Consider the following 14,761-nt stretch of genomic DNA (forward strand, 5'->3'; position numbering starts at 1 on the left):
GGGACACAGGAGCTTCTCAGAGTCTTTTCTTATCAGGTACTTTGCCTTTTTCTGAGAGGTATTCTTCTAATGAGAGTGTTCTTATTCAGGGAGTAGAACGTGGCTTGTTAATGTTCCTCTCCATTGTGTGCATTAGTCATCATATTTAGTCTTAGGACCTGTGACAGTCGGAACAGTGTACAATTTACCCATTGAGGTGATTTATTTATTACTAGGCAAGGACCTAGATGGACATAGGATTGTGTTCAGTACACTTGTAACTGACAAGCCTTGTTTGGATCAGAAGTTCGATCCTATTAAAAAAGTAATCCCTGATTAATTCCCATTTTGTGCAGTTACTAAGTTACTATAGCAATGGCAAAGAAAACTCTTTTAAATGATGTTGATCAGGAAAGTATTCCGTTAGCTGACGCATGTATTAGTCAGGATTTTGATGAGGTCATTTTCACTCCTTGTTTGAATCGATCAAAGGTTATTGATCACAGTGATTCTCTTTTAACTACTCATTCTATTTATTCTAATCAGGATGACAAACGACAAACGATTGTTTTATTTTAGAAAATGCTATATGTGACCTTAGCTCAAGTATATAACTATATAATCTTCTAAGTGTGAAGACGTATTCTTTCGTGCTTTAACATTTAGCACTTTCAAATTCTATATTGTTGTGACCAGTTGGGCTGAATTTTATTTCTTCAAATTACTGAATTCAAGTGAATCTTTTCTCTGGAAATACAAATGTGATCTGATACAATTCTTGATTAAAGATATTCATTGGAATTTTTATTGAATTCAAACCTGGAATTATATTAATGTGACTGTTCACACAACATTCTATAAGCTATAACAGACATGTCATCGCCTTCAGTCTTCGGATTTCATCTGAATGTTTACTGAGTTCAGGACTTTAAATTACTAGGACTTGTGAGTGTAATTCTTGGATTAGTTTGGGTTTTAATTCGCAATACCGTAAGTTCTTTTTTGTCTTCTCCTTTTAACTTAATTTTACAATGCTTGCTGTTTTTCATTCTACACAAGACTGTTGACACGTCAACACTCTATAAGCAAAGACATACACGACATCACCTTCAGGATTTGGAGTTCGTCGGGACTTGTACTGAATTCTATTCATGGCTTTACATTACTAGCACTTTTGACTATAATTCTTGGATTATCTTGGGCTTTAATTCACAATACCGTAAGTTCTTTTTTTCTTCATCTCATTTTCAATTTGTAGTCCAGGAAGACAAATTATTTGTTGAATTTTACAAAGCTTGTTGTCTTTCATTCATTTCTGTTATTTATTTTAAGAACATAGACTCCTTTATAGAAACATTTCACTCCTCTCATTGCATTAGCTGTAGCTCCAGTCAAAATGCCAATAAGATACGCTCTAATGCAACATAAATAAAGCTAACATAAACGACTATTAAAGAAACCTTGAGTCCAGTTATTTTTGAAAGTAAGTGTATTGTTATGCCAATTTGAAACAGATAATTACCAATATTTATGATGTTTTTTACTTTGTTAAAGAGCGAATTGTCTTTGAATCCTGCTGGACCACATTAAACACTCATATCAGCAAGAAAGTCGTCGGGAGAAGAACAGAACGACGATTAACACTGTAGCTTGTAATGAGAATCGTTGTGGAAGAAGTCTAGATCATGCAGAGAGAAAACAGAAAAATAACAACATACGAAACACCCAAGCTACTTTCATTTTCCATTGTCTCATTATTTGCAATGCTCAACATTCCAATATCTTGTAAAACTCTTAAGAGTATTTTAATTCATTCTGTTGATATTAGAATTAAGTTCATTTATCGCGTTTTGTAAATTGTTACTATGATGCAGATAGAAACAAGGGTTGTCATCATAATTAGTGTCGATGAAAACTGCTCCGTATAGCCTACCCAGTAAAATAAATATAATGCACAAAAGATCTATTGGTTCATCAAGTATCGAAGTCTTCTATTTGATTTATTAACTCATATAATATCTCAACATAGATTATCGACTTTTAATGTTATACATTTAACTATTGATCTGAAACGACAAGACTGGTCGCATTTTCATAGCAAAATGGAACAGTTTCTTGTATAGAATTAGCCACGACGTCGCTGACCCATTTCAGTTCCATCCTATCAGCCGATCTTATGACATACTTTTTTACTCAAGCCAGTCAACGCAATGATAATGTCATGAATAAATATGAATCGACGAATGATCACTTATATAGAAATAGATTTCATCGCTGGTAAGAACCGAACCGCAGACCTTTTGACATGTACATTCCCGCTCAATATGCATAGAAGAAACGGCATCAGTTACTAACAAAATGACAAATAAATTATATAAGCCATATATGTACATTGTTATTTTGGGTACTCTGCAGTAACTGCAGTAGAGCACGATCATTCGTTTAATATAATAAGGTTTGGTTATACTTTGGAGCCATAACTGAATAAATTTATCATATCCATTTATATTTCATGTTTCACATAACACGATATATATCTGTAACAACGAATACTGATTTTACGATCTAATGTTGCTGCTATGGTCAAGGTTTCCTATTTATATACTACAAATACTCCTGTGAAAAATCTTGAGTCCTATCCTATCCCGTTTGAGTGGATTGTTGTACTACATTCGCATAATTGAAATTGTTGATTCTTTAAGCGTTATTGTATTATTATATCCAAATGGCTTGATGTAAAATTTATCTTACTGATAGGAAGTTTTAAATTTTGTGACATACTTTCCCTATCAAATGTCTTGGCTAAAAAGTATTAGTTCGTAGCTCTTCCATTTCCTGTGTGTGTAGGGATGCCTTATATTTTACTAGCGTAACAAAAGCAATGTGAAAATCGTGAGAAAGGCTTACCTACCTGTATCTCTACAACAGATCACCCTCGGAATTTTAGTGGGAACAACAAATAGCGAAACTGAAATCAGGATGGCAGGTACGCAATCACTAATGTACCTGTTGATGAGGGGAAAACTGAGTTATCTCCTTTGATATCATTGACTCTGTGACATCATAAATGCTAAACGATACTGTGTCCATTTGAGTTTTTTTTTAATTTTCATAAACAATATACGTACAAGGACGGACACCGTCCTTTTAATTAATTTCAAAGGTATTAGGATAGTTTACGCTGTAAACAGTGGGAAACCTGGCGCCACAAACGCTAGATACAAAATGTATTATTTGTCATGTATGCCAAAATATCATTTGAAAATATTAAAAAACAAAGGCTTAAACTCTAAGGAATAATAGCTATATTCCTCCGAATTATATAGTTCTGGTGTCAGTGAAGCTTTCATGATAAAAACCATGATTCCATCAAGAGACAGTGTTACCCTTGTAGAAACTATGGTCATTTTCTTTTACATTCTTTGGTTTCATTTTGTTTAGTATTTAAGTAATAAAACATTTCGTTAAATTGAGACATGTAATGCAAATAATAAACAAATAAACAAGCACACAAACAAGCAATCTTTACCTGCATGAATTAATTTTGTGGTCAATGAAAAATCATTGATTCTCAATGTCAATCAACTTTGATTCTGTGTAGACCAACAAGCGGGACTACAAACGACAACTTTGCCCTATTATTGGCATTAGTGCCAGTATTCAATCAAAGAGTAATCATATAGCATCCCCAACAGCGCGATTCTTCGATGAACTGAACAACTGCAACCAAACAAGCAAAATTTTGAGGCTACTACCTCAATCACACCTCTACCACCTTCCAATGTATGTTTTCGTGTCATCTACCCTATCATCGCATAGATCGTAATTACAAGACCTTTGTATGCCTCTATCAACTACTCCATTTCATATCATAATCTAAAACTTCATCGGTTTGGATTGATCTGCATGGCATTCTTGAGGTATCAATACAAATAAAAATGAACGGGTGCGATCAAATATTTTCCAAGATAAGGAGTGCCTTCTTTTCCTCGTACTTTCAAATAAACTTATCTAAGACCCAAAGAAGAAGAATCGTTGTGCTTACTTTTTATTTAACCAGTTTCCCCACCCTGATACTCCTCCCAAGTCACGTGTTATCCACAGCACCACTAGAACAACAAAATGAACCATCACTGCGGCCTGAGCAAAACTGAAAGAAATGATAGAAGTATTTTCATTCTTCAAGTTGATAGTTATCAATTCAAAGTTCTTATCAAGACAATGCTGATAAGTATATTTCTTTTTATCTGTCTGAACTTATCTAGATTTTCGTATTCATATAATTTTACTGTTACGGTGGAAAAAAATGTATCTGGAATTTTTGTTTGATGCCAATTCTCACAGATTATACATAGGATGTATACATTTACAGAAGCTACTAATTCAAACTCCATACCATTCAAAGATGACGTAAAGATACTTGGCACGTGATGTCAGACTTTATCATTACTTCCCTTTAAATAACTATCAGCCATCATTTGGGTCATCTTTCGTAGTAAATGTATTGGAACCATTATCTCCAGTAAACATTTAACGATATTATGGCGTCTGTGTTATTGAGATAATTATTTTAATTTTTTAAGAATTATTATTATTATTAGTAGTAGTAGTAGTAGTATATGGCAGAATAAATCAATTATTTACAGTTCTATCTCACAAAAACCAGTCTGTGACAAATTCCGTTCCTTTAAGTAACGTCAAAGATTCAGGTAGACAAACGATTGCAGACACCTTGCACAAGGGAGGTAAATCTGACTGGACGTGAAAAAGGTCTATTCAACTTAAACCGATGACACCATCAAAATTAAATGACGAAGGACACTTACTACTTTTCAATGCATACCAATGCATATATAATGATAACATAATCTTTTCATTTCTTTCGCGAGCAAACATCGTATTACAATTTGATTGTTAGTCGTGCGTGTGCATAGGAAAGAGTTATCAACCGAGAAATAGACTGAGTACACAGATATTAAACTTGATTAAAAATGATTACTTGATGGGGCCCAGCTTTCTATACTCCTCTTGTATGGTAGCCTTCACATTGCTTTTCTTCTTGTTGCCCTTTTGACAACTGCAACATCCCCTATGGAAAACAATGATCACGGGTTATTGTGGTCTGTAATAATAACTGGACATCGCAAAAAGAATCGAATCTATTGTGACTATGATCGAACTTGGCATGGGTACTCTCTAACAAAATGGGACAAATGCTGTTCTAGAAACCAAATATGTTTGTGTGAGGAAAATTATCAGCCGTTGCATATGATAAATTTCCTTAATTTTAACACTTCATCTGACCTGATTAAAAAAGTGGACCAGAAATTCCAGAGGTCTTCAGAACACAGAATTTGACAGGTGAACAAGTCTTCATTCCTCGGAGATCTCCGTTTTCGTCAGATTTATATGGTTTTTCATACACGTGAAAATACAAACTTGCAAGGTGAATATTCCACCTGGGAGTTTATATAAGCTTTGTACAAAAACCTATCCTGATTTACACGTTTTGTTTACGTATTGAATCTTATTCAATGTCAAAATCTAGATTTCCGACAACATGGAGACTTACTGATAAGTAAATCCTGATTTTAATCCGATTGAAAGATTATTAGGATATGAATACTTTGTTACATTTGAAACAATGTTCGTTATGTACAGGCGGATTCAACTTAATTTAGTATTCTAAGCTAATGGAATTTAATACCTAAGAGAAGCGATTCATGTATAAAGATATTCCGAAACAGACTAGAGGTCATTGACATGTATTGTTATCATACATTCACGGCTGATCATACCTTGTTATCATACATTCACGGCTGATGATGCCTTGTTATCATACATTCACGGCTGATTACGCCTTGTTATCATACATTCATGGCTGATGATGCATTGTTATCATACATTCACGGCTGATGATGCCTTGTTATCATACATTCACGGCTGATCATGCATTGTTATCATGCATTCACGGCTGATCATGCCTTGTTATCATACATCCACGGCTGAGCATGCCTCGTCATACATTCAGGGCTGATCGTGCCTTTTGGACATTCTGCTGCTTTAAGCAAGACAATGATTTTGACCATCAACTTCCGTTGTCATTTTGAAAACGGGCAGATACGAGTATTGGATCTCCACGAAACCATTATGCAGGGTTAGTCCAACTCATTTGTACCTATGATAATTACTGAGCCTTAAACAGTATGAAGGGTCATTTAGTCTGATGTCTGATCGCGACATTTCGCGTAAATATTCATACCTAAGACAAGAGTTGTTTTTTAGGAATCACCGTTATCCCTTGCCTTATCCACGTAAGTACAATTACGTACAAGACCCCTGTGACAATACGTGCATGATGATACCATTATCGACCTTCCGGACATGTTTGCAAATTTCTTCCGTGACAAAGTACAAACCATTACAGATAAGCTTGACACCACAATTTCAATTGACTCGACGTCACCATACAGTTGGGATAAAGAATTTGAGCGGCAACCATTAGCAGCATTTGAACCTGTCTCTATGGATTTCGTACGTACAACCCTGACGAAGAGTGCACCAAAGTCATGTGAACTTGATCCAATTCCAACATCACTGCTGCTTGAGTGCTTAGAGCCAGTATTGCCTTCACTAACTGATGTTATTAATACCTCTCTCTCATCAGGGAAATTCCCATCATTTTTCCAAACTGCCATTCTAAAGCCTCTGCTGAAGAAACCAACACTAGACCATAACGATTTAAAGAACTACCGCCCAGTTTCTAATCTCCCATTCATATCAAAAATCTTAGAAAAGGTTGTTCTTTCCCAACTAGTATTACATCCGAATTCAAACAGTTCTTTTTTTAGCAATGTACAATCTACATATCGCCCTTGCCACAGTAATGAAAGTACTCTTCTAAAAGTAGTTAATGACATTCTCTCTGCGTTGGATAGCGGAAAGATTACAGTTCTCACCCTCCTTGATTTGTCTGCAGCATTTGACACAATAGACCATGATATATTACTTCACCATCTCCAGCATGTATTTGGCATTCATGATACAGCCTTACTGTGGTTCAAGTCCTACTTGGTCAACAGGACACAAATTGTATCTGCAAATCGAATACACTCCAGCCCAGTTGATTCATGTTGTGGTATTCCACAGGGGTCTGTTCTTGGACCTGTTCTCTTTATTCTATACACTCAGTCACTCTCTAGTGTCATAGATCATCATCCAGTGTCTCACCAATTGTACGCTGATGACACATATACAAATCTAGCCACCCAACTGAAGTTGATGCTACCATCCAAGGTGTAGAGAGGTGCATTTCTGATGTGAAATCATGGTAGACATGTAACAAGCTGCAGATGAATGATGATAAAACTGAAGCCATTCTAATCACAACACAAAGACCTTCTCATTCACATCCTTTACCTCAAACAATAAATATCAGCAACACTAACATTAAATTCACACAATCAGTACGAAATATAGGTGTTAATCTGGACAGTACTCTCACATTACACCAACATGTCATGAACATATGAAGGCTGCATATCTTGAGCTGAAACGCATCAGCTCAATTCGCAAATATCTTTCAGTTGATGCCACTAAAACACTTGTGTGTTCATTAGTACTTTCAAGACTGGACTGTTGTAACTCCAGAAACTTCAAAAGGTTCAAAACACAGCTGCTTGGATCATACTTAGAGTACCACGATCAGAGCACACCTCCCCGCTGCTGTGTAGCCTACACTGGCTATCTATTCGATCCAGAATCAAACACAAATTTTGTTCTCTGTGCTACGTTTCACTGTCGGACTCTAGTCCAACATACCTATCCGACCTCACCCATGTGTAAACACCAGCAAGATACTTACGCTCCTCTTCTGCCAATCGTATACTCATTATTTCCATTATGAAAACAAAGTCATATGGACAGCGTTCTTTTTGCATACCATGGCCCAGCAACGTGGAATGAATTGCCCACTGAACTTAGACACAAAGACACAGTGATCACATTCAAGAGTGCTCTCAAAACTCACTTATTTCGGCTGCAAGAACAAACTTAAAAACCTAATAATGTTTCCTACCTTAAATATTCTCAGCATGTTTTATATGTTTTCTAATTTCATGGTGTTTGTTTTTGTAATCATATCATTATATGTTTTTTAGCTTATAGGTGTTGTCTAATGTTGTAAAGCGCTTAGAGCTTCTAAAGATTAGGCGCTATACAAAGTCCTCATTTTTTAAAATTATTATTATTATTATTATTATTATTATTATTATTATTATTATCCCTGCCAAATGCAGACAAACGTCTTAAAGAAAAGTGTGAACATTGTCCAAGAACTCAAATATGTATTGTCCCATGGAATTAGTTTTAGTCAGGCGATCCTCTGTAATATTTGTATATCATACCACCTTACCGTCATCTCCTTTGTGTGATATGATTTCTGCAAAATCTAACTTACGGCTAATTAAAATGACAAAATCATCTGAATTTTTAGAGTTCTATTATCTGACAGAACTCAGCTTTTGATTGGCTGATCCAGGATAAATGGCAAAACGCAACTGGAGAGAATCCATACAATATCATAAGCTAACAGTAAATTCGTTTTGGGACAATTTTTAAAGTTGTACCAGACTGATTTGTGAATCTTAACACGATCTTCATCGATCAAAAATCATTACACTTAACTAAAGAAAATATCGCGAAAGACTTTCAAGAAAAAGCATCCTTTTCTGTTCTGGTGCTTGGTACATTCGTCATGTTTTGATTTTTATCACTGGATCGAGAGTTGTTTGTGTAATGATTTACAATCAGTCTCAGTAATTATTGATCTGACCGCTTCAAAAGAAAGAAGAGTGACACCTAACAAAGATAAACATGGTTCTTACCTGCACCGCAGAAAATGAATTTGAAGCCAAATCCACAAAATCACCAGAAGGATGAAAGAAGTGGGAACACAAAACGCCATCCAGTTCGCGAACGTGATAGGGGAATCAAGGCCATTCTTCTGATATACTCTGAAATTGTATTGTAATACATGTTATAATATTCTGCATCATTACATTTTTGCTAATTATAGGAAAAAGCATATTTGGAACGTAACATGTTAGCGACCTGCTCAATAGACCTGCTCAATAGATTTACGCATGCCAACCTCTTCCAAGTATATAACATAAATAGCCAAATGATGCTTGCACTAATTACACAATACAATGAGACATCAGTAATAATAAGGGACATTCGCGGTAAAAATAATGACCGTATGACAGTCACAGGAATTAAAATATTACGAAGCCATTTTTAAAATAAAACCCTGTGATAGTTATGGAAAATTACATGTTAAAACCATGGGACGGTACAGCGGTTATGACTAAAATTACGGTGGATTTCGTGGATACTTACCATTTCGGAGCTTACCTAGAGAATCAACTGACGTACAGAAAAGAAACCAAAAACACACACTTGAAATATTGTATGCTGTGAAAATCTGAGGCTTCGGGTATGTTCAACGACAAAGCCTTGGTTGATGGTGATCATGTGGACCACAAAGTAGGATATACAACCAAACAACTAAAATCAGACAAGCATGTATAATTGTTTAATGGAGTGGATTTAATAGATGATGTTTCTGTAATGCAACTCATGCGTGAACCATACAACAGTGACTTGGTTTAAATATGCCCGACTTACCTTTCTTGAGATTCATCTACATAGCTATTACTGAGTGCAGGCTAAATACATTCAGGGCGTAACGAAAGAGTAAACAAACATAGGAACCAACCGGCAAAATGCTATATCATCTCCCAGCTTCGTTGGCGATGGGATAAATAAATTCGCTCATGTCCACATCTATTATTAAGAACCTATGTTATCCAGCAAATTACGTATAGTTTCCTGAGCAAAGCCTTTGTAAATTTTATGATATAAATGAATGTATCGCAGATTGTCTCAATTTAAATAAAAAGATAAAACTCATATTACGAAAATGAAAGAGTTCTAAGACAGAATATTGCTCGTTAATCAATAAATACATTGTTGATGTATATGAAATGTAACATCATATTGTTGTTCTCAGATTAAATGTGCTACATGCCGACACATATGCAATTTTTTCTCTCCATATTTTGAAACGTGATTTCATTCTGATCCGCTACTAAGATTAGCTGCAATGCGAATAGGATATTAAAAGCATGACCTAACACAGATCTTTGCTTTTGCTGTACATTAATATATATATATATATATATATATATATATATATATATATATATATATATATATATATATATATATATATGCAAATAGAATACACACTTACATGTCAATCTGGCCCTTGAAGACAAGGTTGGGTCCTGTGCCAGTAAGACTTCCGGTGCCTCCAATATTGGCGGAATACGCAATACACAAAGACAGTGCTTTGCACAGGCCCAAATAATGTGGATCTTGTCGCATTTCCTTAGCCTCCTCCTCTTCGTTTTTCACTTCTACATCTTTGACGCTTGTAGGAAAAAAGAGAAAAAACAAGCGAGAAAATATCCAAAGTATCTAACGTCGGATCTTGTCATGTTATGTTTGTTTAATAAACTGCTAGTATTGTTAAGACGTACCTTCGCAAACAGTAGCGGGTTCATGATGTAAATTGTTAGGCATTGCTGTACAACAGTCGTAAAAATAGGTCAAGTTTACACATGAAATCCATAGTTTTCTACATCAGGAACAAAATCGTCGTTCTTTAAATTTTGTCAGTATTTCCTGACTTCCCCGTTAGTATTTCTCCTTTACCCTACTAATTGTATCCACGTCAATATAACTAGTATGATAAACTGGGGTTTTGAGAGAGGTTGCCCAGTTCCAGTTCATATTACCGGAATACCTATGGAACTCCCCATAACCTTTTTCCAACTGGACGCTTTGAACACACGCTCATTACGATTGTAAACCATGTAGGCATCCAAGCGAAATTTTCACGAGGTGCCCAAGCTGGTTGTTTTGTTCCCAGATCAATGCAGCCGCTGTACGCTCGCAGACAGATAATTGTATCACTGTTACAATCGATATGCGGCACTCTACCTGCAGTATATTGTCTTTTGTATAATCGAACAATTACTTTTCTGCGTCTCTATAATTATCAAAGAGGAATCAAGCATTTCCTGACATATACAAGAGAATGGCCACATCCATAAGAAAACGATTTAAATTATTGTTGCAGGAAGTGATAATTTAATAATTTGGGACAGAGAATTACCAAATTAGAGTATCAGCAACGATAATGCTGTGGGGCCACCTGTACGATCTTTAACAATGATAATGCGAGACATGTACACTATCGAAAATAATAGGTAATGTAATGGAAATTTTAAAATGTATTCGTTATGACATCGGTAAATAAAAGGAATGTATCACATGTTATGGCGTCATCGCTGATAAATTTATATATGAGTTCTTTTCTTTTACATTTTAAGAGTTATTGGTGGTTTAACCAGTAAGCGTATCACATTCTTGGTCGAGACATTTCAGATTAGAATCACAGTGGTTGACTATATTATTTTTCTTTATTATTTCTGGTTAGTTTATATTGCGTTTTCACAGGATTTGAAACTCAAGTCTGATAGTGCAAAGACAACGTTGATTACAACCACATACATATTTCTGATCTGAAACAACCTCTGATTTTTCTGGTATGTTGATTGATACCCAAGAGGCTCAGATGGGCTTGCAACATTGATATAATAAGAAAGTTTAATAGCATTGAGACGCAATCAATGCAAACGACTGTGCCTTGAAAATAGTTAACACTGCGGCAGAATGTGCTATTATGGATATTAAAAAGTGTATATGCTCACGTTAATGTTCGCCCTTGTGCCCGACAATGTGCCTTAATCGTGGTATTGCAGTAAAGTCACGTCATCCGTAAGACTGCAAGAAATGTATATGCAACAGTTTACGACAGCAGCGTGCTTATAATTCTCAAAGAAATACTGTCCACAAGCACTACCTGAGAGGAGACGACTTTTTCCATTTACATAACAATATTATATATCAGAGAATAGTAAAGACTCTCTATAAGCTAGATTCTGAAGTTCGGATTCAGATACCACTGTATGCATATGGAAGAAAACTCGATGGTGACTGGTAAAGGCAGCCAGTTAAATAACGCCTTGTGTATACAGAAAGTTCAATGGCACTGGGACGCAATCAATGCAAAGGACTGTGCCTTGAAAAATATTAACACTGCAGTAGAATGTGCTATTATGGATATTGAAAAGTGTATATGCTCACGTTAATGTTCGCCCTGGTGCCCGACAATGCGCCTTAATCGTGGTATTGCAGTAAAGTGACGTCATCAGTTTTGCCAATCATGCTGATCTAATGCCGAGTAATATCGCGAGCGGCGACAAAGACTTGCCAACACGAATGTGGAACCTGTTATCGAGGAAAAATCCAAAGATGTCATTGACGTAAAAGACCATGAAGTCCAATAAATAATATTCAGGATGAAAACAATTGCGGTTTCTGAGAACGTGGAACAAGGACACCAAAATGTGCTGCAAAAGCAAATACGCTCCCATTACTGTCACTTCCTCAACCGTGGAGCAACTTCGTAAAATAGCAGCCGTTTTCAGTGCTGAAGCTGCCACTTATGTGCATCAATGAGCCCAAGTTTTCGAGCTCGATGTTTACTAGACAATCACTCCACACTCATGCAAACCATGTAAAGACGCTGTGAAGCCTTTCTAAATAATGGTCGTGAGTGAACGTCTTCGTGGTAAAATTCGGCAGTATTCCTCAACCACTCATCATCTGTTTTATCGAACGTGGTGTCCACGATAGAATTTCTATGAATAGTCACCATTACAACTCAGCTCGATGACAGATAGGGATCAATCACGCTGATGTACGAGTACCACAGCAACAATGACAAGGGATACTTCTTTGAAGTTAAACTGTGGTAGCCAAACAAGCTGCACAACACCCACAAGGATTATTCGCTTCCCCCCACAGGAGTGCTTTGGATGCTGCGCATGTGCCTTTCACCATATCGGTGTGGAATCGTGGCCGACTCAAGTTTCAGGTTTGTATCGAACATGAGCAAGAAACTTAATTATGTACCCACGTGTACAATCTACAGTTGCATCTGATGTTGGGGAATTCATATATATAAAGTCCAGCTGATGCTTCGGTTTCAGCAGCGCCCCCGAAAGACGCAGCTCATAGAAATGTTCACCGACCTGAGAACTAATGAGTTTGAGAAAACATTTTTAAAGTCGTGAATAATGACGCGTTCGCCAGAAGAATTGATTAACCATGAAAGCAAATCCGCATTGGTCTTGCATCCCATATGATATTAGACGGTGAACTCCTTGTTATACACAGCAAGAAATCCGAGCAGAAGTAAACAAAGCCAATTTATCTTGGCGCGTCTGTGTTTGACTTATACAAATGACTAATGTACTTGTTTTACTATAATAAGTGTTATGTATATTTGATATAATTTAATTGTTTGTTTCTTAGGTTTTAATTTTTTATTCCATTAAATGCCATTGTAGTGCAATTTTATTTACTGGATTGGACATTCTTCAGAAATTTATTTTCCAGAAAGTCAGTTCAGTTTTTCGTACACAGAACTTTGTATCTAATGATGCCCTCATAAACTAAAATCGAGGCCTTACCTGACGCACGTGACAAATAACATGTAGCAATTATTTCGAAACTCTAGTTTCACCGGAAGGTTGACCCTCATCGGGGCATCTGTTTTGCGCAGTAGCTTGATTTAATATAGATGTAATGAGAAACACTTTTATTCTTGCGTTAACAATGGAGACGTTCAGGTGTTTTTAAAATGTGACCAGTTTGAATTCAATTTTCAATTTTTCTTCAGATTATTTGGGTTCTAAGAGATTATTTTTTCCTGGAAATATTTGTGCTTTAAATAAATTCTTGAACAAAGACTGTTATAAAAATTTACAGAATGCAAACACTGGAATGTTATTTTCTGTAATTCAATAAAGAAACGTTGACACATCAATATTACATTGACCACAACATACGTCATCTCCTTCCGTTTTGTATTTCATCGAGATTCAAACTCAATTTCATAAGAACATTTTATTACAAGGACTTTTATTTTTTAATGCTTGGATTATTCTTGGATTATTTTTTTTATTCGATTCGTAAAACCGTAAGTTCTTTTTCTCATTGTTACCTTATTGTTGTAAGGAAATAAATTATTTGTTAAATTTACGAAGTTTGTTGTTTTCACTATTTTATTGTTACTGTTTAAATGAGCCTAAAAGCGTAAGAAGACATTAGGGTGCTCGTACTTACGATATATGAATTTTGGCTAAAATATTTCAGAAAGGTTTGTTTTTTTAATTTGAATTCTAATAGTTGTTAAAATTTTTAAAATCCTAAGTATTGTGTTACAATTTTTAAATCTTTAGTGAATTTAGTAAGCTTTTTTTGCAATGTCATCATGTCATCAAAAGTGGAAATCTTTCTTTCAAATTCTACCCATGAACAATTAGAAAATGGAAGAATTGTTTCAACTTGCAAGAAAATATTAACTTTCTGAGGCAAAGACTTCCTTAACGAAGCAAGAAATAAAATATATTTTGGTCCAATATTTGGTATTGGTTGAAAAGAATGTTTTGGATAAAAGTGCTTTCGTTTCGATCAGTAGGTCTGTGTCAGAATCTGACATATAAGTAAAGGAATTACATTTAAAATACAAGCTGAAATTAGAGTTATGGAAGCTAGAACTTCAGAAAGATAAAGAAGAAAACCA

At 35.5% G+C, this 14,761-nt stretch overlaps 1 protein-coding gene across 1 annotated transcript in view; it reads right to left on the bottom strand.

Moving 5' to 3' along the window:
* LOC149776789 (Na(+)/citrate cotransporter-like) overlaps positions 1-14,761 on the bottom strand; it is a 68,730-nt gene that overhangs the window by 26,069 nt on the left and 27,900 nt on the right. Inside the window, exons 6-10 of the mRNA XM_089941479.1 lie at positions 10,295-10,474; positions 8,865-8,993; positions 4,979-5,068; positions 4,025-4,129; positions 2,891-2,985 (exon numbers count right to left, since the gene is read on the bottom strand). Of these exons, the coding sequence (XP_089797605.1) occupies positions 2,891-2,985; positions 4,025-4,129; positions 4,979-5,068; positions 8,865-8,993; positions 10,295-10,474 (599 nt within the window). The remainder of the gene's footprint in view (positions 1-2,890; positions 2,986-4,024; positions 4,130-4,978; positions 5,069-8,864; positions 8,994-10,294; positions 10,475-14,761) is intronic.

The sequence above is a fragment of the Sinohyriopsis cumingii genome, chromosome 18 (assembly GCF_028554795.1).
Source record: "Sinohyriopsis cumingii isolate HCF-2022 chromosome 18, ASM2855479v2, whole genome shotgun sequence".
Lineage (NCBI taxonomy): Eukaryota > Metazoa > Mollusca > Bivalvia > Unionida > Unionidae > Sinohyriopsis > Sinohyriopsis cumingii.